Below are 27,009 nucleotides of genomic sequence, written 5' to 3'. Positions count from 1 at the left end.
GTGCGTGTGTCAAGAAAATATTGGGGGAAATGGTTTCAGATTTACTGTACTGTAATAAAGAAAACTGATTATCTCCATGTGTATTAAGCTTTATTGCATACATTAATTTTTTTAAAAAAAATAATGGTTCCCAGTCGTAGCGACAAAATCACATGCTTCTATTTTCAAGTTGTGGGAAGCCTCCAAAGCTTACTAGCTGAAATTGACATGAACTGGAGCTTGCATTTTCTGACATCAAGGACATGGCTTGTTTGTTCAGCACAGCCATTCCTTAGAGAAGACAAAGCCTACCACTAAAGATCTGCAAATGCTAGAACGGTTGTAGCATAGGAACAAAATGAAATAGCAAACAGAAATAAAGTACAGATGGCCTGAACAAAGCACTCCAGCAGGATTTATTAGTTGGTACAGCTAGGTCTAGTTTTGCTCCCCTCCCACGCCAATCAAGGCCAAAAGAATGCTTATTTTACCATTGTTCACGCGCAGCTGAAATACAACCTTAAAGATGAACGAGACAGAAGAAAATATATACAAATCAGTTGCAGAAATATGAACTCAAAGCAGTTTAGTTAACTCGGCGATCTTCTCTTCTCTTCCAGATGTCGTCTTTTCCACTATACTTGCCAGAAGTTCATGGTATTTATCCAAGCCAACCCTCAGGCTAAGGCAAATCTCCTTTTGGGGTCAGGGTGGGGGAGAGAAAGGTAGAGTTACTTGTTACAAGTGAGGAAAAAACATGCTGGACAAACCTATAGGTGTCAATATCCCTCTGCTATAATCTATATAGCTCAGAATACTTCTGACATATGCTCATCAGAGCAGGACAAAACTGGACCGCTGTCTTCAAAGCATTACATATAATGCTCATCTCATCTCTGCCACATCCATTCGAGGGTCATGCAAGGACTTTATATGACTTATCACATGATGCATAGTGAAGCTCTATAAATGACAGCCGGTGTTTTGTTGCTGGCAATTATGGAATTCTGGGCCGCAGGTGGCGCTGTGGTCTTAACCACTGAGCCTAGGGCTTGCCAATCAGAAGGCAGTTCGAATCCCCGTGTGACGGGTGAGCTCCCATTGCTCGATCCCAGCTCCTGTCAACCTAGCAGTTCAAAAGCACGCCAGTGCAAGTAGATAGGTACTGCTCCGGCAGGAAGGTAAATGGCGTTTCCGTGCACTGCTCTGGTTTCTCCAGAAGTTGCTTGGTCATGCTGGCCACATGACCCGGAAAAACTGAGGGCAAATGTTGGCTCCCTTGGCCAGTAAATGAGATGAGCACTGCAACCCCAGAGTTGCTCATGATTGGACTTAACTGTCAGGGGTCCTTTACCTTCACCTTTATTATGGAATTCGATACAAACTGCACCACGCTTTCTGAGCTGGGTCCTAGTGCTTCAATGATATTTCGCAAAATTTTAAGCGCATAACTCGGTCATTTTTCTTGGCAAAGGCTTTACCAGCATACCCACCATTTTACCATCTTGGATTAGTAATAATAATAATAATAATAATTTATTATTTATACCCCGCCCATCTGGGCGGCTTCCAACAAAATATTAAAATACAACAATGCGTCAAACATTAAAAGCTTCCCTAAACAGGGCTGCCTTCAGATGTCTTCTAAACGTCTGGTGGGTTGTTTTTTCCCTTTGACATCTGGTTGGAAGGCATTCCACAGGGCGGGTGCCACTACCAAGAAGGCCCTCTGCCTGGTTCCCTGTAACTTTACAGGCAATGAGAACATGTTTTATATTGGGAACCTAAATATATTCAGGGCCATTGGCATGTGTTGTGTGTGTAGGAGGATGTGTTGATTTCAAGCAGAAAGAAACCTCTATAAAAATGTTCCACAGGTTCCTCTCTGGGTCCACGCACGTTAAGTACTAGTGTGTATCTCTTCTCACCAGCAGAAGCCCCATCAGCATGATCTACATTGGCTCGCAGCACGTTTCCGAGCACAATTCAAAGTGTTGGTGCTGACCTTTAAAGCCCTAAACAGCCTCGGTCCAGTATATCTGAAGGAGCGTCTCCACCCCCACTGTTCTACCCACACACTGAGGTCCAGCTCCGAGGGCCTTCTGGCGGTTCCCTCACTGCGAGAAGCCAAGTTACAGGGAACCAGGCAGAGGGCCTTCTTGGTAGTGGCACCCACCCTGTGGAATGCCCTCCCACCAGATGTCAAAGAGAAACGACTTTTAGAAGACATCTGAAGGCAGCCCTGTTTAGGGAAGCTTTTAATGTTTGATGTATTATAGTATTTTAATATTTTTTGGGAAGCCGCCCAGAGTGGCTGGGGAGGCCCAGCCAGATGGGCGGGGTATAAATAATAAAATTATTATTATTATTATTATTATTATTATTATTATTATTATTATTACTACCCACTTGGCTTCTGTGAAGTTTGACCTATTCCACTTATGCATGTGTCGGCGTCATGTCTAATCTTTGCACTCACCTGAGCTTTCAACTTCTCTTTCTCCGCATTGTTATTTAGCTGCCGAATAGCACTTTTGAGCTGCTTGATTTCTGCATGAGTTGCTGTTAACTTCTCACAGACAGCCCCTCTCTTCTCCTGAAATTTGTTGCAGTACCTAGAAAATAATTAACTAGTTATTGTAGCACTAATCCCAAATAAAACCACATAGATTAAAAATTGTACTAGCAGCAAATGTCAGTTCACATACTGGCGATTCACTACATCTGGGGTTTTTTTCATGCTTTATCTTGAAATAAGACAAAAGCAGAACTGGGTTTCTCTACTCGTGAATGTTTAGACCAGTTTCCCAGACTTGGTTCTCCAGCTGTTTTGGGACTACAATTCCCATTATTCCTAGTTCTATTAGGTAGTAATGATGGGAATTGTATTCCAAAAACAGCTGGAGCAGTTTCTCAAGTTTGGAGAACCGTGGTGTAGATTAATATTACTCTATTCACAAAAAAATACAGTGGAATGAGGTTTTTAATAATAATAATAATAATAATAATAATAATAATAATAATAATTTATTATTTATACCCCGCCCATCTGGCTGGGCCTCCCCAGCCACTCTGGGCGGCTTCCACAGAAACCAAAAATACAGTAAAATATCACACGTTAAAAACTTCCCTGAACAGGGCTGCCTAAAGATGTCTTCAGAATGTCAGGTAGTTGTTTATTGCTTTGACATCTGCTGAAAGGGCGTTCCACAGGGCGGGCGCCACTACCGAGAAGGCCCTCTGCCTGGTTCCCTGTAGCTTTGCTTCTCGCAATGAGGAAACCGCCAGAAGGCCCTCAGCGCTGGACCTCAGCGTCCGGGCAGAATGATGGGGGTGGAGACGCTCCTTCAGGTATACTGGACCGAGGCCGTTTAGGGCTTTAAAGGTCAGCACCAACACTTTGAATTGTGCTCGGAAACGTACTGGGACCCAATGTAGGTCTTTCAAGACCGGTGTTATATGGTCTCGGCGGCCGCCCCCAGTCACCAGTCTAGCTGCTGCATTCTGGATTAGTTGTAGTTTCCGAGTCACCTTCAAAGGTAGCCCCACGTAGAGTGCATTGCAGTAGTCCAAGCGGGAGATAACCAGAGCATGCACCACTCTGGATAGACAGTCCGCAGGCAGATAGGGTCTCAGCCTACGTACCAGATGGAGCTGGTAAACAGCTGCCCTGGACACAGATTTGACCTGTGCCTCCATGGACAGCTGTTAGTCCAAAATGACTCCCAGGCTGCGCACCTGGTCCTTCAGGGGCACAGTTACCCCATTCAGGACCAGGGAATCCTCCACACCTGCCCGCCTCCTGTCCCCCAAAAACAGTACTTCTGTCTTGTCAGGATTCAACCTCAATCTGTTAGCCGCCATCCATCCTCCAACCGCCTCCAGACACTCACACAGGACCTTCACCGCCTTCACTGGTTCTGATTTAAAAGAGAGGTAGAGCTGGGTATCATCCGCATACTGATGAACACCCAGCCCAAACCTCCTGATGATCTCTCCCAGCGCCTGCATGTAAATGTTGAAAAGCATGGGGGAGAGGACAGAACCCTGAGGCACCCCACAAGTGAGAGCCCAGGGGTCTGAACACTCATCCCCCACCACCACTTTCTGAACACGGCCCAGGAGGAAGGAGCGGAACCACTGTATGACAGTGCCCCCAGCTCCCAGCCCCTCAAGACGGTCCAGAAGGATGTTATGGTCGATGGTATCAAACACCACTGAGAGATCCAGCAGAACTAGGAAACAGCTCTCACCTTTGTCCCTAGCCCGCCGGAGATCATCAACCAGTGCGACCAAGGCAGTTTCAGTCCCATGATGAGGTTTGAATCCCGACTGGAAGGGATCCAAATGGTTCGCTTCTTCCAGGCGTGCCTGGAGTTGTTCGGCAACCGCTCGCTCAATCACCTTGCCCAAGAATGGAAGATTTGAGACTGGGCGATAGTTGGCCATCGTGGCCGCATCTAAAGATGGTTTTTTAAGAAGCGGTTTAATAACCGCCTCTTTCAGCGGGTCTGGGAAGGCTCCCTCACGGAGGGAAGCATTCACCACCCCACGAAGCCCATCGCCCAGTCCTTCCCGGCTAGCTTTTATAAGCCAGGATGGGCAAGGATCCAGGAGACAGGTGGTTGGTTTCACTCGTCCAAGCAGCCTGTCCACATCCTCGGAGGTAACAAATTGGAATTGATCCCACTCAACTTGACTAGACAGAACTCTAGCACTCTCCCGCCCCGGCCCTGCTCCCACAGTGGAGTCTACTTCTTCCCGAATCAGAGTGATTTTATCTGCAAAAAACTTTGCAAAATCATTGCAGGAGAACATGTGGCCCGTACTGGGCCCCGATGTTGCAGGTGGTTCCGCTAAATTGTGAACCACCTGAAAAAGTCTTCTGCTGCAGTTTTCTGCAGATGTAATAGAGGCGGTGAAGAAATTCTTCTTCGCCGTCGCTATCGCCACTTGGTAGGCTCGACGTTGAGTTCTAACCTGTGTCCGGTCAGATTCAGAATGAGTTATCCGCCACCGGAGCTCTAGCCGTCTCAACGATTGTTTCATTGCCCTCAGATCTGTGGAAAACCACGGGGCTGTCCGGGCTCCATGCAATCGGAGAGGGCGCTTCGGAGCCAAACGGTCAATAGCCCTGGTTAACTCCACATTCCAGCGGGCCACCAGGGAATCAGCTGAAAGGCCATCAACATGGGATAAAGCATCCCCTACCACTCTCTGGAAACCATTTGGATCCATTAAGTGGTGGGGGCGGACCATCCGAATTGGTCCCACCTCCCTGCAGAGGGGATGTGTCGCAGAGAAGTCCAGTTGCACCAGGATTTTAGAATATGAAACATATAGCTGAGTTTACTAACGATGTCAATTGTTTCAGAAGTTTTCAAAATAACTTTGGGAGAAGTTTTGCTTGAATTCAGTTCTATTGGCATGGCAATACAGCTACCTTATTTTTTTATCATAGCTATCTTTCTAAAAAAGCTCCTTTTTCCAAAGGAGAGCAGTTCTAAGGATCATTCTTGCTTCTCCTATTCCGTCCCTACATGAGCTCTCCCTGTCACTACTGCCCAAATTTACCAATTACAGTGGTACCTCAGGTTACATACACTTCAGGTTACATACGCTTCAGGTTACAGACTCCGCTAACCGAGAAATAATGCTTCAGGATGAGAACAGAAATCGTGCTCCAGCAGCGCGAGGCCCTATTAGCTAAAGTGTTGCTTCAGGTTAAGAACAGTTTCAGGTTAAGAACGGACCTCCGGAACGAATTAAGTATTTAACCAGAGGTGCCACTGTACATAGGTCCGGTCGTGACCGACTCTGGGGTTGCGGCGCTCATCTCGCTCTATAGGCCAAGGGAGCCAGCGTACAGCTTCCGGGTCATGTGGCTAGCATGACTAAGCAGATTCTGGCGAACCAGAGCAGCGCACGGAAACGCCGTTTACCTTCCCGTTGGAGCGGTACCTATTTATCTACTTGCACTTTGACATGCTTTCGAACTGCTAGGTTGGCAGGAGCAGGGACTGAGCAACGGGAGCTCACCCCGTTGTGGGGATTCGAACCGACGACCTTCTGATCGGCAAGTCCTAGGCTCTGTGGTTTAACCCACAGTGCCACCCACGTCCCACAGACCTTTGCTTATTTACTCAAAGACCTGCTGCTCACCTTGAGCCTCCAATCGCCTTTCTGCCCTGAGGGCTGAGGTGGAGAAATAAGAATGGGCCTTGCATTCTAAGTAACTCAGGAGCTAAGCTGCGTCAAATACCTAATTCCTTGGAGGGGATTGGAACTGTGATGCGGCAAGTGTTGCCGTATGAATCTGCTGCAGCAGAAAGAAGAAACAAACCAACGAACAAGAGATGTGTTGCATCTCTTTCGGAAACAAGCACAAAAATTCCCTACAGGTCTCAAGATTCTTGATAACCAGAAGAGGCAGAAAATTATGAAAGATTCAAGCCTTTGTGGCTTTTTTCAAGAGAATGAAAGCCTTAAATGAGGAATGTGCTCAAAGTCAACTTGCATTGCGACAAACCACCTGCCAGAAGCAAAACTGTCTTCACAAAGCAGCACAACCCCTTCCCAAAGGGTGTCATAAACATGTATGCTTTTGTCAGAATGCAAATTTTGAAGCTGTATTATGATGTTTTAAGATACCGAGCAAAATAAGAACAGAAATATTAACTCATTCTTACTGAGTTATTGCTTGCTTGCGCTGTTCAATATCCTCACATGTCTTTTTAAGTTTGATTTCGGCAGTGGTGAGTTTCTCCCGCTTCACAGTCACTAGTCTCCTCAAGGTTATTTCCTCCATCTTGGCATTCTTTAATTCACTTTTGTTGCTCTCTATCTGGTCCTCTAGGGTTCGGATCTGATATGCAAAAAATACAAACAGCGGTTATATAAAGTCACTTCACAGTATTGTTGAGCTACTGAATTATGTTTGGGGTTCTTGTTTTTTTAGAAATGAGCATACCTGCCCCCACTCACATCAGATTTGCTAAGATATAAGCCAAGCTATTTATGGTCAAATCAGCAAATAGGTCAGTTCATTGCGCAGAAATGTTTCTTGTCTTGCTGGGGGTAAGAGGGGAATAATTCTTCCCCAGTTTAGATATTAACCCAAATTAAACTGACTTTGGTGGAGAGCCACAGTAGAAATGTTAGTTCCCAACTACATTAACGTTTCTTATTCTCAGGCAGAGGAAAAATGCCTCTATAGTAATAAGCTTAGCTAAAGTAGACGCTCTGATCAGAGAACAGTAGAGCTGGAAGGGGACGCAAGGGTCATCTAGACCAACCCCCTGCAATGCAGGAATCTCAACTAAACCATCCAAGAATGATGGCTGTCCAACCTCTGCTTTAAAACCTGCAAGGAAGGAGTCCACGACCTCCTCAGACCATTCCACTGTTGAATAGCTCTTATTGTCAGGAAGTTCTCACTGAGGTTTAGTTGGAATCTTCTTCCTTGTAACCTGAACCCATTAGTTCTGGTCCTACCCTCTGGAGCAGGGGAAAACAAGTCTTTTCCATCTTCCATGTGACAGCCCTTGAGATATTTGAAGATGGCTATCATATCTCCTATTATGCAAGGCTGAACATACCCAATTCCCTCAACCGTCACTCAAAAGCCTGGATTTCCAGAGCCTTGATCATCTCCGTCCTCCTTTCCACATGCTTGTCAATATCCTTCTTAAATTGTGATGCCCAGAACTGGACGCAGTACTCCAGGTGTGGTCTGATCAAGGAAGAACAGAGTGGAATTTGCTCCTCTTGATCTGGACGCTATACTTCTGTTGATGCAGCCTGCAATAGCGCCAGCCTTTTTTGCTGCTACATCACATTGTTGACTCATGTTAAGCTTGTGATCTACTAATACCCCTAGATCCTTTTCATATGGCAAGCCCTATGTCCCCCCTCTTACAATTGTGCATCTGGTTCTTCCTGCCTAACTGTAGAAGCTTTATCCCAATTGAAATTCATTTTGCTAGTTTAGGCCTAGTTCTCCAGTCTGTTAAGGTCTTCTGTGGCATTAGCTACCCTTCTCAGTTTGGTGTCATCTGCAAATTTGAGCGCCCCACGTGCATAATTCCTTTGTCCAAGTCGTTTATCAACACGTTGTATAACAACAGGCCCAGGACAGAACCCAAAGCACCTCATTTGTCACAGGGTGATGAGGGACCATTATGGGCTGGACCAGTATGCAGATGATACCCAGCTCAACCTCTCATTTAAATTGGAACCAGGCACACAGGCAATGAATGCCCTGTGTGAGTTTCTGGATGTGGCTGGAGGAGGGATGGCGGTCAACAGATTGAGGTTGAATCCCGACATAATACTAGAATTCTGGGGGCATTAATTAAACTGAATGTTGGAAGATTCAAGAAAGTCATAAAGAAGTACTTTTTCACAACGCTTCATAAAAACTACATTTGCTCCCACAATATGTAGTGATGGCCACTAACCTGGATGGCTTTAAAAGACAAAATCACAGAGGACAAGACTATCAATGGCTACTAGCTACAATGACAAGTTCTACCTCCAGTCTCAAAGGCATATGAATAAGGCAAAAGCAAAGGACCCCAGGCCACTTAAGTCCAGTCAAAGGGGGCTATGGGGTTGCGGCACTCATCTAGCTTTCACCAAGGGAGCTGGCGTTTGTCAACAGACAGCTTTCTGGGTCATGTGGCCAGCATGAACAAACCGCTTCTGGCGCAACGGCACATCGTCACGGAAACCAGAGCATACAGAAACACCGTTTACCTTCCCGCTACAGTGGTACCTATTTATCTACTTGCACCGGCATGCTTTCGAATTGCTAGGTTGGCAGGAGCTGGGACAGAACAACGGGAGCTCACCCTATTGCGGGGATTCGAATTGCTGACCTCCTGATAGGCAAGCCACCTGCATTCTACATCTGAATACTAGAGAAGCACAAGAGAGGAGAGCACTGCTGCACTCTGGTTCTGCTTGAGGACATTTTATAATCACAGGGTTAGCCACTGTGAGAAGGTTGCCGGCCCAGCAGGTTCTCCTTATTTCCTTACGTCAGAATTAGATGGTTGTGTGCTGCAAAGATTGCCTCAAGTCCATAGCCCCTTTCTGACTTTCCCCTTCCTCTGCACACTCACAGGGACTGCCACATGATGGGTCTTATTTTTCTCATTTCCCCATCCAGTCTTCCATCTTGATACCAGGAACCTACCAGGAATTAACCTCAGAGTTGTGCTAATGCCAAAAAAATAGATTTAGCAACAGTTCCATAGCTAAAATGTAAGGGAGAGAAATTCGTAATACATACCTCTGCAATTATATTTGACAGTTTAGCCACATTGGCTACTTGGGTTTCCATTTTTTTCTGGTACAACTGGATCTCCTGCTGGCACGGTGGTAAGATTTCTACCAGGTCTCTGTAACTTTCATACTTCTTAATCACTTCTTGCTTTATAATTTTTTTGAAAAATTGAGCAGAATTTTAGCATCCCATGCACTATGTATAGCAACATTTTTCAGAAAACCTACCATACCTGGCCACTTTCAAGAACTTAGCAAAATTTTCTGAAGGATTTGTATGCATTTATTATTTATTTAATAAAATTTATATATATATAAGGGAAAAGAACAAAATGAAATTATTAGCAAACGCCATTAAAAGATTCAAAAAATTAAAACAGCAATAAGCTATAAAAACACATCAGCATTCTAGATATTCTAGGTAGATATTCTATTATACTTTTTCCGAAGCATTCAATTCCTTCTCTGATGCAATCATACAGATAAGCAATCATAAGGCAGAAAAGGAAGGTTTTCTGCATGTGAAGCATACAACAAGCAAGAGGAAAGTTGTTTTTGCTCACTTGTCCGGCAGGTTTAATTGCTGCTGATATATAAAATACAAAGGGGGAAAAGATGACTCACCTTGTCTTTCTTGAGTTTTTGCACAGTCTGCTGGAGTTGTTCTTTACGGGTAGCCAGTTCCTCTGGATCATCTGCGATTTTGGACTTTAGTTGTTTTTGTTCTTCTTTTAGATTACATAGGGTTAGTTTTTGCTCATTCTAATTAACAAAGAATATAAATATTCTTAATGTTACCACAAGTTTAAATTAGATATTGAACAACTGTTTTTAAGCACATCTTTTACTGGACTGAAGATAGTTACGATTAGACTTTTTCTGCTTTCAAAACAAAGCAAAACAAAGCCATTTCACTTAATTAAAGTAGTCAAGGCTTTTATTTCCATGTGCATACTTTGGAGAGCAGCACAAGGAGTGCAACATGCAGCCATTTCTGAATTTCCAAACTCTGGAACCTGTTCTACAAGGAGCTGTATGCCGGTAATTCTGCCTTAAAGTAGAGGAGATGCCTTATTCAACACTATAAAGAATTGTAAACAGCTGAATACAGAGTTTATCAAAGTCTTACTTTACAAACTAATAAAAGGTATTGGCATTGCAGTGTTCATGATCACATGCTAGTTTAAAATATAACCTCCTAGATTAAAATGGCTGTTGCTGTAAATCAGGCACAAAAATACCTCATGTGAACCTGGGTCACTCAGAAGAACAAAAGTAGAAACCAAAACCATGAGATATTTCAGGACTTGTGGAATGTTGAGAGCACATTGTCTAGAGATGAAACGTGTGGCTTAATGCCAAATACAGAAATTTCTCTTTGCTGCTACGCTTTGTCTGGGGGGTGAGCCATGTTACTGCTCTGTCACAATAAACACACAAGACGTAACTGGCCGTACTTTTGAATAAATAAAGTATACTATTCATTGTATCAAACTGTAAATTTCAACGGAAGTCTCAAAGTTCAACGAAAAAAGCAGAAGACCCAGTGGATCAGTTCATTCTCTAACAAAGAATTTCTGTCTCTGCTTTTCTTATAAGGAAGCGCTTTAATTCTTGATCCATCCACAAAAATTTCTAGATCAAGAAAAGGTAAATGATGTGGGCTTGATGGATAATTGGACTCTATGAGCAGACAAGTGAAATAGACGCTTATACATGTATGGACCTTATGCATGAACTGATTACAGAATGAACTGATCCACTGGGTCTTCTGCTTTTTTCATTGAACGTTATGAGACTTCCGTTGAAATTTACAATTTGAGACAATGAATAGTATACTTTATTTATTCAAAAGTACAGCCAATTACGTCTTGTGTGTTTATCGAGTACGTTTCACGTAACCATAGGTTTGTTGTTGTTTTGTTACTGCTCTATCACAAGAATCACATGAATCTTTTTTTTGGGGGGGGGATGAAAATTTGTAAATGCTTAGGACAGAATTTACTCCATTTTTCAGCAAATTTGTTGTCGTAAGTGGCTGATGGTAACCAATAACAAAAACCTCTCAAATGAAAATTTCAGTGACAGGCATTTCTTAAGACTATTCTAAAACTAAGGATTCCCATATCAAATATAGTTAGTTGGAGATAAACATATGCTGCTATTTCTTCAAGACTACCATTCCAGCTCCCCAGTGAGCTCCACTTACCAGCTTCTGTGCTTTTTCTGCAACTTCTGTTTTCTTCTGGGAGATCTCTTCTTGCAAAATAGCCTAGTACGAAAGAACAATCACTTTTGCTAGTTAAGAAATGAAATTCAAAGGGGCTCACTCTGAACTCTAAAAGAATCTAAGACTTTTACCTCACACGTCGTCCTTCAGATTATAGAGCCGTTTTGTAGAAAGCTAGGGGAATAACATACCCACAGGACCATAGATGAAATAATGGCAGTAGATAGATGCCCAATGCAAGTAAGCTGGTCTCTTTCTCTCTCTCATATTGCTCCTGCTTCCCTAAGCCCCCACTCAAATGAGAGAGATACCAGCATGTTTCTATGGCTGGCTCTAGTAATTCAGAATTATTCCTGGAATCAGTTACCTTTTATTTTCTTGCTCTTATCTACAGCAGCACAGCATAATGAGCAAGAACATGGAAAAGAAGCAAGATTTTCCAAACATATTTTGTTAATAAAAAAAGTGAATAGATTTTTCCATATTTGAACCATTTTATGTTCCCATCTCCTTTTCAGTTATTTTGGAGGTGGCAACCATTTTGCTCAGCCGCACCCCTAGCAACAACCATTTTGGGACTGGTGCCCATCATCTTAAAATTCCAAATGCACCCCCAAAAAAGAGAGGCAACCACTCATGCCATTGGCTTTAATGTTCTGCAAATGGCAACAAGAGAAATTTAAAGGACAAAGTGTTCAACACTCTCTAGCAAAGATGAAAACAAAACAAAAATTATTTAATAGCAAATTTTAATGGCAAAGCAACTTTGTATCCCCAGCTGACTTCCGTAAGAAAGAACACACACCGTCTTCTGCCGATATTCATGGTTCAGTTTTTGCTCCAGCTCTTGAATATCCTGAGAGAGCTCCTTGAACTCTGCCTCTTGATCTGCAGGAACAGTACTGCACATACAGAGAAAGGGTATTTGTACTTGCCGTGTATGTTCACAAAGACCTACTTGTTTTCACTTAGTTCAAAAGCTCACCTTAATGCATTTGCCTTACAATCTTAGGGGTGGTATCCCACCAAAGGCTCTGCAGGCAGCTGAGATTTCCCTTGCCCATTCCCCGTCTGGTGGCAGGGAGAGCAATGTAGGAGAAGACAGGGGAAGTTCTGGTGGGTGAGCTGAAGTTCACAAGTGCAATGACTTCACTGGATCCACCCCCAATTTTCACAACATACAGGATGCTGCTAAATTTACGATTTATTTATTTTTAAGTGTATAAATGTGAAGCATTCTCTCAACTACCATCTCTCAGATAGATTTGCTTAAAAGACTTGTCTGAACCAAATGTAGTCCTACTGCATAGGAGCTGTCCAGTCTTCTCGGTAGTGGCGCCCTCCCTGTGGAACTCTCTCCCGTCAGATGTCAAGGAGATAAAGAACTACCCAACTTTTAGCAGATATCTGAAGGCAGCCCTCTCTAGGGAAGTTTTTAATGTTTGTTATTTTATTGTGCTTTATATATGCTGTAAGCCGCCCAGAGTAGCTGGGGGAAACCAGTGAGATGGGCAGGGTATAAATAATAAAATATTATTAGTTTTATTACTATTATCACCGCCACCACCCATTCACTCAGTTTAGAGAGGAGGTTTTGAAGCTCTTCAAAATCTTCTTTTTAATGACGCTGACCAATTTAGTATCATCAGCAAACTTGGTCATGTCACTGTTCACTCGTAACTCTAGGTCATTTATAAACAAGTTTAAAAGCATAGGTCCCAGTGCTTAATAGCACGGTAACCTATTAGCATGGTCAGCCGACCTCTGCCTGCAGATTCCTCTGATATTGCATATAAATTCCCTCCCACTTACAAGACAGAAGTATTTATGGGCAAGGAGAAAACAGAACAGTCCAAAAGTGAGCTGGAGATCACAGGCTTTACTTTACTCTCATGTAGGCAGGGGCTGACTTCTGTGGGAGAAAGGTAAAATGATTCAATCTGACAGCACCCCCTGAACTTGCTGTCTGTTACTCCCTACCAGAGAAAAAGACAGTTACAAACTTCCTTAAAGTTTGTAGGTTCAAGAATGCATTGGCATGCTGGAGTTAATGTTCAGCACTGAACAATTCCATCTAAGGTTAGTATGCGCATCAAACTAGCATGGCTTTATATGCAGCAGGATGTTAAAATGCGGGGGGAGGAACAAGCTGCATTGGCCCTGGCCCTGTGAGGCATCGGGACCGATGCAATTTGTTCCTCCTTTAGCTACCGTTCCTGCCTAGGGAGATGAGGTGGTTTCCCTCCGGCGCCTTGGCCAATGCGGCTCATTCCTCCCTCTGCTTTTCAACATCACAATATTGCAATGTTTGGCTGGGGATACATCACAAAGTTGGAACCTGGTAGCGCCCAGCCCTAGTAGAATGCAGGAAGGGATTGCACAGAGGACAGGTAAGCACTGTTTATTCTTGCCAGTTCCAAGTAAGACTACAGATTGTATGGAAAGGCATGCATGTCTTAAGGCGCAATTCATGTATTTCCATACTCTGGAGCCCTAGGAACTGTCCCTTAAATTCCAAAGGTTGCTTTAAAGCATGGGTAGGCAAACTAAGGCCCGAGGGCCAGATCTGGCCCAATCGCCTTCTAAATCCGGCCCACGGACCATCCGGGAATCAGTGTGTTTTTACATGACTGGATTGTGTCCTTTTATTTAAAATGCATCTCTGGGTTATTTGTGGGGCCTGCCTGGTGTTTTTACATGAGTAGAATGTGTGCTTTTATTTAAAATGCATCTCTGGGTTATTTGCGGGGCATAGGAATTCGTTCATTCTTTTTTTCAAAATATAGTCCGGCCCCACACAAGGTTTGAGGGACAGTGGACCGCCCCCCTGCTGAAAAAGTTGGCTGACCCCTGCTTTAAAGTGAGGTATCCAACCCTTAGTTGACTTACTCAAGTTTCTCCAACTTCAATGTTGCCTCCTGAATTGCTGTTTGAAGTCGCTGCTCTTTTTCCACAGCTGATTTCTGCAAAAAAAAAAAAAAAAACACGGTTTACATTGCATGCAACTCAAAATGTACACTTGGGTCTACAAAACAGTTTGATCTTACAGGCCAGAGAACTTGCATATTACCTGGGCCTGTGCTTAGGTCCCACTGAAGCAGGGACTGTTTTTAGCCTATAGTACTGTACTTTATAGACTCAAGATTCCACGACTTTCTGAAGACAGTTGAATGTCATATAGAGTGATGACTGTCTGCAAGGTTCATTAACCTAGACGCCTATCATGCTGGGGAAGTCAAAACCATGAGTGGCTCTTCCTAACTCCCACAGTGGAAATAGGAGAACTTTCCATACAGGGAGAATCGCTGCCGCTGCTGCTACAACAACAACAACAACAACAACAACAACAACAACAACAACAATAATAAATTTTATTTATATCCCGCCCTCCCCAGCCGAAGCCGGGCTCAGGGCGGCTAACAACAATAAAACAATACAAAAGTACAACACAAACAACACTCTAAAATCATTCATTATAAAATTAATTAAATTCAAGCCACTGGCCACCATTGGGCCAGAGCTCCGCGAAGATTGCCGAGGGAGGGAGTCAGGCTGTGCCCTGGCCAAAGGCCTGGCGGAACAGCTCTGTCTTGCAGGCCCTGCGGAAAGATGTCAAGTCCTGCAGGGCCCTGATCTCTTGTGACAGAGTGTTCCACCAGATCGGAGCCACAGCCGAAAAAGCCCTGGCTCTAGTTGAGGCCAGCCTAACTTCTCTGTGGCCTGGGACCTTTAAGATGTTTTTATTTGAAGACCTTAAGTTTCTCTGTGGGGCATACCAGGAGAGGCGGTCCCGTAGGTACGAGGGTCCTAGGCCGTATAGGGCTTTAAAGGTTAAAACCAGCACCTTAAACCTGATCACCTTACACCTTACAAAAGTAAGGTGTTCCAGCCCCCAGAGTAGATTGGAATTCCAAACTTTACCACACGTTATTCCTTCACCCTGATGGTAAGAGGACTGAAGGCAAGGCAAGTGGGGGAAAGATTTATTCACTTTCTTACATTTATATACACTGCCTTTCTTCCACCACGGGACCCAAGGTGCCCTGCAAGGAGTTCCCAGACATTCATGTACACGGGCACCAACTGCACCCAGACCCACTTCGCTTCAGCAAAGTGGCCCTTCAGCCCCATCAGACCACATCCTGGTAGGCATATTTAGCAGAAGCACACGGAGGAAGAAGTAAAGGAAAGGCCCTGCAGTGCGGTACCTCTAGGTACAAGAACTGGGGAGAAACTTCTGCTGCCAAATAGGGCTGGGGGGTGTCTGGTTTTCAACATCGCGATGCATCACCAGCCAAACATTGTGGTCTGGCAATACGTTGCCATGTTGAAACAACGAGCCGCATTGGCCCCAGCTTGCGAGGTGCGGGGTGAAACTGCCTCAGCTCTCACCATGGAAGCCAAGGCACTTTTCACCCCGGTGCCTCACCGCTGGAACAACACAGCTTGTTTGCAAGGCACAACTGGGGAGAGGGAGGTTCCCGCCCCCCAGCTGAGCAAGCCCTGTACCTCTTCAGCTTGCATGTACATTGTACCCCCAGCGGTACATTGCAGGTGAAACCACTGCCGAGTCCCTCTGCTACCAGCAGCCCGATGCTGAAAGCAGCGCTGGTAGCAGAGGGACTCAGGAGCAGCGTCAGTTTCACCTTATACCGGTCCTGGACGATGCGCCGTTACACCGCCGAGACCTGCTACCAATTCTACTAAGCCCTGTTTCCAGTGACTGATGTGAGAACTCACATTGCATCTCCTCCTCCTGTTCTGAGAGAGAACCAACTGGGTAATCATCATCCTGTGAAATTCAGATCCCCATATCCTTCCCTCACTGCCTTTTGGGTTTTGCCACACTTGTTAGTCTTTATATCCAGAGTCCTGTATCTTAACTAAAAGGTTGTTTAAAAGGGAATAATTTCATTAGGTGTGGATTTTTCTCTTAGTTCTGGCAATAAATAAATAAATAAATAAATAAATAGGTGGCATTCCAAAAGAACAAGAACCCACCTGGCAATCCTGTACAGTGGTGCCCCGCAAGACGAATGCCTCGCTAAACGAAAAACCCGCAAGACGAAAGGGTTTTCCGATTTTTAGCGGCTTCGCAAGACGAATTTCCCTATGGGCTTGCTTCGCAAGACGAAAGCCCATAGGGAAATCTCCGGGGACAGCGGGGAAGCGCAGCGCGCCTTCTCCTCTGTTCCCGGACCTGTCCTGAAGGCTTGGTGGGAGGTCCGGGAACAGAGGAGAAGGCGCGCAGCGCTTCTCCTCTGTTCCCGGGGCTTGCGGTGGGAGGAGGGTTTTTCCTCCCCATCGCCAACATTCAGAACAGCTACCCCTATCCGCAGCTTGGAGAGCCCTGCGGGGAAGTCCTGCAGGGCTCCCCAAGCTGCGAGTGTCTACCGCGCGCGAGGGGCGCTCTGCTTAAGAGCGCCCCTCGTGCGGGGCAGCAGGCTGCTATCCGCAGCTTGGAGAGCCCTGCGGGGAACTCCTGCAGGGCTCCCCAAGCTGCAGATGTCTGCCCCGCGCGAGGGGCGCTCTGCTTAAGAGTGCCCCTCGTGCGGGGCAGCAGGCTGCTATCCGCAGCTTGGAGAGCCCTGCGGGGAAGTGCTGCAGGGCTCCCCAAGCTGCGAATGTCTGCCCCGCGCGAGGGGCGCTCTGAAGCAGAGCGCCCCTCGCGCCGGGCAGCAGGCTGCTATCCTCAGCCTAGGCAGCCCTGGGGAACTCTTCTGAAGGCTGGCGGCGGGAGAAGGGCTTTTCTTCCCACCGCCAGCCTTCAGAAGGCTGTTCTGAAGGCTGGCGGTGGGGAGAAAAGTCCTTCTCCCCCCCGCCAGCCTTCAGAAGAGGTCCGGGGACAGACTGTCCCCGGACCTGGTCTGAAGGCAGTCTCCATAGGAACGCATTAATTGATTTTCAATGCATTCCTATGGGAAACTGTGCTTCGCAAGACGAAAAACTCGCAAGAAGAAAAAACTTGCGGAACGAATTAATTTCGTCTTGCGAGGCACCACTGTATCTCCCTTGGCTTCCTACACCATAACCACCAAGTCCCTAAACTTTGCCTCTGAAGTCCCTTTCTGCTGTCACCTATTACCCCTCCTATCTCTGTCGGAATCTTCTTCCCCTCCACCACCCACTATTTCTCATAGTTGCTGTTGAAAGGAAGATTTGAGGTGTCCTGTAGAACAAAGAGCTGGTAGGGAGTTAGGCAAACTAAAGGAAGTAGGATCAACTTTCTAAACTGGGATATTTTTATCTTGCCTCCTGCTGTCCCACTTTCTGCCAAACTGACCTTTATTCAAAAGAAACTGAAATACTGCATATATCCTATTGCCCACAGCTTCATTTTGTCAGTACTAGTCTATGATTCTATGAAATGATACTATGGAGTGATCTTTGTGTTGTGACATGCAAAGTCTAGAAACCCCAAACCCTGCAATTAATCTTACAAACGTGCTCTGGATTTCCAGGTAGACCTCACGACGCGAGTCCCGGAAGAAAAGGAAGTTAATGAGGCCACTCAAAAAACGAGCTGTCCTCTTGGCTTCTGGAAGAGCAACATAAAAGGAAATGCTTTTGTAAGACATATGGGGCATACAATTTTTCAAATTCAAAAAGCCGCCTGAAGTTTAAACCCACAATAGATGGAATCTACCACATACAAATGATACGTAGAAACTCTGGAAGCCATGAATATCGTGTGCGGGGTACAATCAAGGGAGTTAATCGTAAAGTTTCAGAAAAGAGATCCCCTTTGAGCTGGCCACAGCATGTCTAATGGAATATTTTCAGGAACTGTACATGTAGTTCTGCTATTGTTTTTGCAGACTTGATCCTAATGCTGTTGTTGGAAACTGCAATAAGAACCGGAAAACTGAACTTTCACACAAAAATTCATCACAACTCCCGCCGCTCCCAGTATCCCAATTCAACAGCCTAAAATTGTGGGAGGTGGGGTGGGTGAGTTTTAACTATTATCATGCAATCTTACTAACCTTACTGAATATCACCCAGAGATCAACCCTAGTAGATCCTGATCAATCTCTGCAATAAACAATATGGCTCTTTTTGCACTTAACACCAAGCCAAAACCAGGGCTTTACACAAATGCACAAGTTCCCAGAAATAAGAACGGCACCTATGCATTCTGCCCCCGCCATCTCCTGCTGCCATGCTACTAGAGCTATGCCACGGTTTGGCTCAGTGTGTCACCCAAACCTGGATTCATAGTTTGCCCCCTCCAGACAAATCATGAATTGTAAACCAAGAACGAACCTTAATTACAGCTAAATTACTAAAAAAATGTGCAAGCTAGTGACTCTTATGGGCTCATTTATGTATTAAATATCTGTACTGCTTTTCATGAGGATCACAGGGTGGTTTGCAATATGAACACAAAAACACATAACACAGTAACTAACAAAACAATATTTACAGGGCTGTCGTAAAGATCCACCAGGAAAATGAATTAATTAAAACCTCAGTTTTCACGCTGGCGGGGTCGTAAGATGAGAGGAACATATTGGCATACATGGGGGGATGTATATATGCCGTACATGTACACAATTTCTAGAAGTTGGTTGCTATGGAAATTGGTATTATTGTTGGCAGACAGGTTGCCTTGGACTCTAAGGTATGTCTCTTATCCGTTTTTGATGATAAAATGTTAATGTAATAAAGTTCAGGACTTGTTTCCTCCTCCTGTAGCACGATGCGCCTTCTGCTTGGCTGCAATTCTACCCTGTGACGGCAACAATTGTAACCGGAAGACCTGACTGGCCCAAGGTTCCCCCCGTGATCTTTACAGCTTAACCAGCGATACAATAATCTTTATTGTCATTGTCCCATACAGAACGACGAAACTGAAAATCTACACCAGACATTCAGAAACCAACAAGCCTGCTATCCCAGCCTGGTTAGCCCCCTAAAAACTCTGATACCCCATAATTAAATACAATATACTCCCATAGAGATTACCTTTAAAGGTAAAGGGACTCCTGACCATTAGGTCCAGTCGTGACCGACTCTGGGGCTGTGGTGCTCATCTCGCTTTACTGGCCGAGGGAGCCGGCGTACAGCTTCCGGGTCATGTGGCCAGCATGACTAAGCTGCTTCTGGCAAACCAGAGCAGCGCACAGAAATGCCGTTTACCTTCCCCCCAGAGCGGTACCTATTTATCTACTTGCACTTTGACATGCTTTTGAGCTGCTAGGTTGGCAGAAGCAGGGACCGAGCAACAGGAGCTCACCCCATTGTGGGGATTCGAACCGCCAACCTCCTGATCGGCAAATCCTAGGCTCTGTGGTTTAACCGAGAGTGCCACCCACGTCCCTAGAGACTACCTTACACTGCGTTTAAAACCAAAATCGCATTTGAATAGAAACTGTTTCTCAGCCGGCTAGTCCTAGTCTTTATAACCCTGTACCTTCTTCCAGAAGGCCAAAGCTGAAAGAGATAATTTCCGGGGCGCGCACTATCCTGCACTAATTTGAACCTGGGCCTCAGCAGTCCTAACAAACTGTAGGACAGGCAGTCGTGCAATAAAAATCCATGACTGCACAACACATCCTGGGTAGTGCTAGTGCGGAAATTCCCCCAGACGAACCCTTGCTGTGGGGAACACTGCAACTGCAAAACAGAATCCCAACCAAACTGCAACCAGTGAGCCCTCGGTGGCAATTCCCTCAAGATGAAACCGAGAATTGTCCAAGACACAACACATTAGAACACACAAGAGACATTAAAAGCTTACTTGGATTTAGAAGGTCAGCAATCTGGAAGTCGTTGACACGGCAGAGCGGGAAAAAGCGTTCCCTGTCAATTGTACAAAACATTAAGCATTTTTAAAATAGACTCTACATATACTTATAAACTTATTATTAGGGCAAACGATTAGAACCTGACAGATCTTTTCATGGGGTTACTCCCTAGTAAACATGTTTAGGATTGCAGATTTTATCTTAGCGCTCTGCTCTGAATCCGAAGAAATAAAATTTGTTGTTGTTTTTAAAATAAAGATATCTAGCAGAAGCATGGGCTTAACTCTATGAAACACACTGCATGTGGCACAGCACTTTGAAAAAGCTGTGGTGCAAAGCCCGGCTGAGTAGAACTTTGAACTCGGCTTGCAAATTTAGCAGAACAAGATCAGCCATTACACAAGATTCATGTATTTGAGAAAATGCTCTTCCCTCACTATTACAACACCCAATATAGCTTCAAGAAAATTTAAAATTACAAAAATGAGTCATGAAAACAGTGCAATAAAAGCAAGAGATGGGCACAACATATTAAAAACACACTGAGGACGAAGGATCATTAAGCTATTAAAAACTCAACAGCCCCAGCCTGCTGGAACAAAGAAAAGGTTTTTTTAAAGCATCAGGAGGGGCTAGATAGATCTCCTGAGCCAGGCAGCTCCATAACCCAGGCAAAGCCACAATATCTATACCTGAACTCACAAAACCTGCAACAAATTTAATGTCTTACTAGAATAAAAGATGAACACAATGAAAAAAATTGAATCAAACCATACAAAATACATTCACAGATCCATTTCAAAGGATAAAAATGAGTGTACAGAATGTGATTTCAGCATACTCACATGTTAGTAAAGAGATTCGCTATTGGCAGGAAGCCATCAAAAATCTGGGGATATGGAGTTTCAAAGGACACTGGCATCTAGGAATCAGTAAACAGAATCAGTAAAGAGATGCAATTTCTTTACTTAATTCTTCAGACAAATCTGAAAAATTTCTTTTCGTAGTATTATTATCTGCTCACCCCCTCCAGGGGTAACACAGCATTTGCAGCTCAGTGCCTTTACTGCCACCATCTGCCATACTGCTGTGGGTCTTGCTTCCGGTGACCAACAGGAGACAAATTCCCCTCTCCTGGCGGCTGCTGGAATTCAGAATTCCTGCCTGTGATTTGTCCAATCATGTGCAGACAGAGCATGTGGGCCTGAGGCTGATTCTCAGGAGTCTTCAGGACTCCCAGCATTTAAAAGCCAGAATGGCCTTCGCTCAAGACCTATATTCATGGTTTATAATGTTCTGTTTTTCAATTGCCTTGTTACCTTTATGGACTTTGCTGCGGTCATTACTGTCACCGTGTTTGGGTCCAGGCAGGAATTTCTCCCATCAGACAAATTGGGTTTTGCCTTCCTTACAGCCATCATCACAACACTGGAAGATATGGCATTTGGGTTGGTTCCTAGTTGTTGGCAAAGGGGGAACTGGGAGCCTCTGCTTCCCCCTCTGGGGTGGTGTGGTATCCCATTAAAGGAATCCCAGGGAAGGGGCTTCTGTCCATAAGCCCAGGCAGGGGCTGAGGGCCACAGCACTACACAACGCAGCAAGACTGTGGGGGTTGCATCCATTTGATGTATGCCATGGGTCAATCCTAGATTCAGCTTTGACTCCTGGTATCCTTCTAGCCCACCTGCTGGATGGTGACCGACCCAGTGCCATGCCAAACTCACTGACATTTGTTTTCAATAAAGTCGTGGACCAATTTTAACCTATAAAATGTAGCCTGTGGTTTTTGGTTTACTGAGGTGTCCTAATGTTCATGGCACCAAGGCGCACAAAACTAAGCCGCTTCTGGCGAAACCAGAGCAGCGCACGGAAACGCCGTTTACCTTCCCGCTGGAGCAGTACCTATTTATCTACTTGCACTTTGATGTGCTTTCAAACTGATAGGTTGGCAGGAGATGGGAGCTTACCCCGTCGCAGGGATTTGAACTGCCAACCTTCCAAGCGGCAAGCCCTAGGCTCAGTGGTTTAGACCACAGCGCAACCCGTGTCTGCTATAACTCTGCATAAATACACAAGAGCTTCAAATTAGCATTATCTCCTGCGTTATGAAAATGACTGACTGTTCCGAGTGGGGAAGCCATGTTTGCTGTAATAGGCTAAGAATGTTGAAAACTCCTTAAGGCCTAATGTTATTTCTTGCAGCCTAAGCCAAACAACGGCTGCATTCACACACCACAGAAAGCCCTAGTGTGGATCCCAATAAACAATGATCCCTGGTTTGGATGCAACACTATGTCACAGATTGTGGCTTGCTTTTCCTCCAACGTGAAAAAGGAGAGGCTAAATGGGCATAATTTGCTTGTGAGTGCTGAACAATGATTTATAGTTTACCACGACTGGAAAATATAGCAAATAAATTTGTTGTTTTTTAAGGTGCCCCAAACTCTTCACTAAAAATAACCACAGTTCCATTATACTCTGGATTCATTGCACTTTTCCCCATGTCCTGTTTATATACTTACCATATAAAAGTGTTCCAGGCGGATTCCATACACAACTTGCAAGGCTCTCATGAAGATCATCTGCAGCACTTCAGGCTAAGAAGAGGCGAAATTTTATTTGCCATGGCAAACCAGACTAAGTTTAGATTTTATTTATTTCACTTTCCACTGCCAGAGGCAATTTTTTTAACAAATGCATATATTTAATAATGCATTAATAATTATTATTAATAATATGTTTAATAATTAATAATAGTATGTTTCTGCACAATAGCAACATTTGAATGCCACACTAAACCATGGGGAATGAGCTACAGGAAGCCTCAGGTTCACACTTCACCCTCATGACCAGTACAAAAATAGAACATAAGAAATTTTAAAAACAGCCACAGATCTTAACTACGGCTAGTTGAAAGTCAGCTTGGTAATCCACAGTCTGATGCTGGTTGGTTTTCAAGTAGCAAGTATTAACTTTAACCAGTTTGTTGGTCCAGATGATGCAACAAGCTATGGTTAAACAAACACAGAACAAAATGCTTCGAAACTCCTCCCTGAAGCGTGGGAAACGGGTTTGTGGGTGCCAGTCCAATACTTGCTGCATCTCATTGATATTACACTAGCCATATGGAAGATGGAGCAAGCTTATTTTTTTCCTGATCCAGAGGCTAGAACACAAAGAGATTCAAGTAACAAGAAAGGAGATTCCAACTGAACATAAGGGAGGTCTTTCAGAGAATAAGAGCTATTCAACAGAGGAATGGACTCTTTAAGAAGTTGCTTAACTCCTTCCTTGGAGGCTCTTAAGCAGAGGGTGGATGGCCACCTGCCACGGCTACTTTAGTTGAGATTCCTGCATTGCAGGGGGTTGGACAAGATGACTCTCGCGATCCCTTCCAACTCTACAATTCTATGATTCCACCCCCTGAGCTGGGTCTGTTTTGCCATACAGTCATATGCTACGCTACCATAGCGCTGAGTTAAAGCGACATATTTACATGCAAACAGCTACTTTGGCTAAATTCACTCATTCTGGCTCTGTACACAGGGAAAAATCAAATGCATATTTTACCCACCGCAGTGCTGCACTTTGATTCTGTGCCATAAATCCACTCTCTTACAGCACTTACCTTGACGTTTGGAAATAAGTCACCCTTGGAGAAGGTTTTGGCCTCGTTTGCTGTGAGCAAACAGCTGCGGATGTGCGTGATGATGTCATTCTCACTGTACCTCGGAAAGGTGCAGTTATCCATTTCGTAAGGCAGTCTGCCCTAAAAAGAAAAAGTCAAGTACAACTTTTAAACCGCTGCCCGGTGGGGAGGTGGGAGGAATCAACGACCAATTTCTGCAGTCCCTGCCCCAATTCTCTCATCCAACCTTTGTGAAATGTATGCGTGCAAAGGGGTTGATACCGAACAGGTGATTGCTTATTTTTAATTTCAGGGGTTCTTGGAAGTGGGAGCTATTGGGGAGGGCGCGGTTAAAGGTTCCCCTCCCGCCTGCTTATTTCGCCCATGTTGTGTGTTTCTTTACTTTTCTTTTCTTGAATTTTTATGCTGCGATGTTGGGACCGAGAGCTGCCTGTGAATTTAACTAATACAGTGGTACCTCAGGTTAAGTACTTAATTCGTTCCGGAGGTCCGTACTTAACCTGAAATTGTTCTTAATCTGAAGCACCACTTGTTTAGATAAGGCTGGGCAACAAAAACAAGGCAACCTCATTTAGCAGTGTCATGGAATTGTGCTTAAATGTTAGCGTATGGTTCTGCTTCATAGCAGCACTTTAACACCATTAAACACTTAAAAAAGAAAAAGAAAAGTTTCACTGGAATAATAATAATAATAAACTTTGTTCAACAAAAAGCAAAAAACAAGGTAGCGTCATTTAAGCAGTGCAGTGGAATTGTGTTTAAATGTTAGCCTACGGTTCTGCTTCATAGCAGCACTGTAACACCATTAAACACCTAAAAAAGAAAAGTTCCACCGGAATAATAATAATAAACCTTGTTCAACAAAAAGGAAAAGCAAGGTAGCGTCATTTAAGCAGTGCAGTGGAATTGTGTTTAAATGTTATCCTATGGTTCTTCTTCATAGCAGCACTGTAACACCATTAAACACTTAAAAAAGAAAAAAGAGCTTCACTGGAATAATAAGAAGCAAAATAAAATAATAATATTAATAAATAATAATAATAATAATAATAATAATAATAATAATAATAATAAAACAACCCAATATAACAACAACAACAGCAGCAATAAACTATGTTCGCGGTGGGGAGCTATAACAATAATACTAATAATAAGAATAAGAATAATAATAATAAACAACCCAATATAACAACAACAACAGCAGCAGCAATAAACTATGTTCGCGGTGGGGAGCTATAATAATAATAATAATAATAATAATAATAATAATAATAATAATAATAATAATAAACAACCCAATATAACAACAACAACAGCAGCAATAAACTATGTTCGCGGTGGGGAGCTATAACAATAATACTAATAATAATAATAAGAAGAATAATAATCCATCTTTTGGGGGGAGGGGGGCTCTTTCTGGCTCCTGCCGAAAAACATTCCTACCCAGAGGCCTATGAAGTCGCCGTTTTATCCTCGCCTCTCCGTTTGCCGCAACCGAGCAGCGGAAGTTCCTCTCTCGGGAAGCGCGGCCTCCCCGGCGCTGAAGCCTCCCTTCTTCTTCAAGCCCGGACGAGCCGACGCCTCCTCTTCGGCCGTTTGAATTTGGCGGGTAACGCCTCGCGCACGCGCGCACAAACACCAGCCTGGCGTCTCCGATGACGTCACGCCCAATCAGCGGCCCGGCTCGCGTCGTCCCGCTCCTTCCCTCGCTCGCGCGTTTGCGTCACGCCCAATCGGCTGCTGAGAAGCCTTTTGTTTTCTTGCTCACCTTCTCTCCTCCACGCCCCCCCTCCCCGCTATTCGGTCCTTGAAGGTAATACGTGTCAGGATTTCTGTTGGCCGCCCTCAGATTTAAAAAGTTTTTTAAAAAGCACAAGTTAAAAAGAGTGGAGATTACGAGACAAATGGGGAAAAGGAGGTGGGGAAATTGCTCCGCTCTTTATTCTCCTGACGGAGCTGTGTTTATTCTACTCAGCTGCCAGGAGGGTTTCTGCCTCTCTTGCCTCTGGTGTCATGGCGGCGGGAATTCACGGAGTAGAGTGACGAAAAGGTCAAAGGGGAGAGAGCAGTGCTCTGAACACTGAATTCCCTTCCTGTTTTCATTTATTTTATCTTCCACCTCGCGGGGAACAACAACAACAACAACATAAATTAATAATAATTTTATTATTTATACCCTGCTGAGCAAACTTGGGAGCTTACAGCACATAAATTGTAAAACATTAGACATTAAAAAATTCCCCATACAGGGTTGCCGTCTGATGTCTTCTGTAAGTCAGATAGGGGAGTAATAATAATAATAAAAATAAAAATTTATTTATATCCCGCCCTCCCCAGCCGAAGCCGGGCTCAGAGTGGGTAACAACAGTAAAATAATACAACATTCTAAAATCATTACATTATAAAATCAGTTCAAATCAAATTAATGGCAACTATTGGGCTAGAGTTCTGTGAGGATTGCCAAAGGAGGGGGTCAGACTGTGCCTTGGCCAAAGGCCTGGTGGAACAGCTCTGTCTTGCAGGCCCTGCGGAAAGATGTCAAGTTCCGCAGGGCCCTAGTCTCTTGTGATCTCCTCTGATTTTTATGTGAATATAATAGTTGCTGTAACTGTGACTGTTAACCCTGGGAATGCCTTTCCCACCTCCTGTCTGGGTTTTTTTTGGGGGGGGGGCTTTCTCCCCTTCCTTATTTAATTCCCACAACAGCCCTGAGATGTAGATTAGGCTGAGAGGGGGTGACTGGCCCAAAGTCGCCAAGTGAGCTTCATGGCAGTTGATTTGAGCCCTGGTTTCCCCAAGTCCCAGTCCAACACACTGAGCACCACACTACGCTGACTTCCTGTCTATTTACCTGGGGAAAATATTCCAAAACAAGGCTAGATTTAAGATGCTACAGCCACAGGGTGTCACTGTTGTATTTTTTCAGTGTCTATCCACTTGGCATTTGGGATGACAAGCAAACTAATGCCAGTGTTCTGGAAGAAGCAAAGATCCCCAGTGCTGAAGCAATGATTCTTCAACATCAACGTCTTTGGACTGGTCATGTTGTGTGGATGCCTGGTTATCATCTTCCAAAGCAATTACTCTATTCTGAACTAAAAAATGGAAAGTGT

The 27,009-nt window shown here is 44.4% G+C and overlaps 1 protein-coding gene across 1 annotated transcript; it reads right to left on the bottom strand.

The window, feature by feature from the left end:
* Positions 1-356: 356 nt before the first annotated feature.
* Positions 357-25,403, bottom strand: NUF2 (NUF2 component of NDC80 kinetochore complex). The gene is made up of 14 exons (XM_053391344.1): positions 25,340-25,403; positions 23,876-24,016; positions 22,770-22,844; positions 21,093-21,169; positions 20,241-20,302; positions 17,938-18,035; positions 14,387-14,460; positions 12,303-12,399; positions 11,477-11,539; positions 9,892-10,029; positions 9,275-9,415; positions 6,669-6,844; positions 2,459-2,594; positions 357-675 (listed from the first exon to the last, which is right to left on the bottom strand). The coding sequence occupies exons 2-14, from the start codon at positions 23,996-23,998 to the stop codon at positions 556-558; spliced, it is 1,380 nt and encodes a 459-aa protein (XP_053247319.1). The 5' UTR covers positions 23,999-24,016; positions 25,340-25,403; the 3' UTR covers positions 357-555.
* Between the last annotated feature and the right edge of the window lie 1,606 nt (positions 25,404-27,009).

Source organism: Podarcis raffonei, chromosome 6 (assembly GCF_027172205.1).
Source record: "Podarcis raffonei isolate rPodRaf1 chromosome 6, rPodRaf1.pri, whole genome shotgun sequence".
NCBI classification, from domain to species: domain Eukaryota; kingdom Metazoa; phylum Chordata; class Lepidosauria; order Squamata; family Lacertidae; genus Podarcis; species Podarcis raffonei.
Note: the sequence above shows the minus strand (reverse complement) of the source record. Positions and strands in the feature narration are given on the sequence as shown.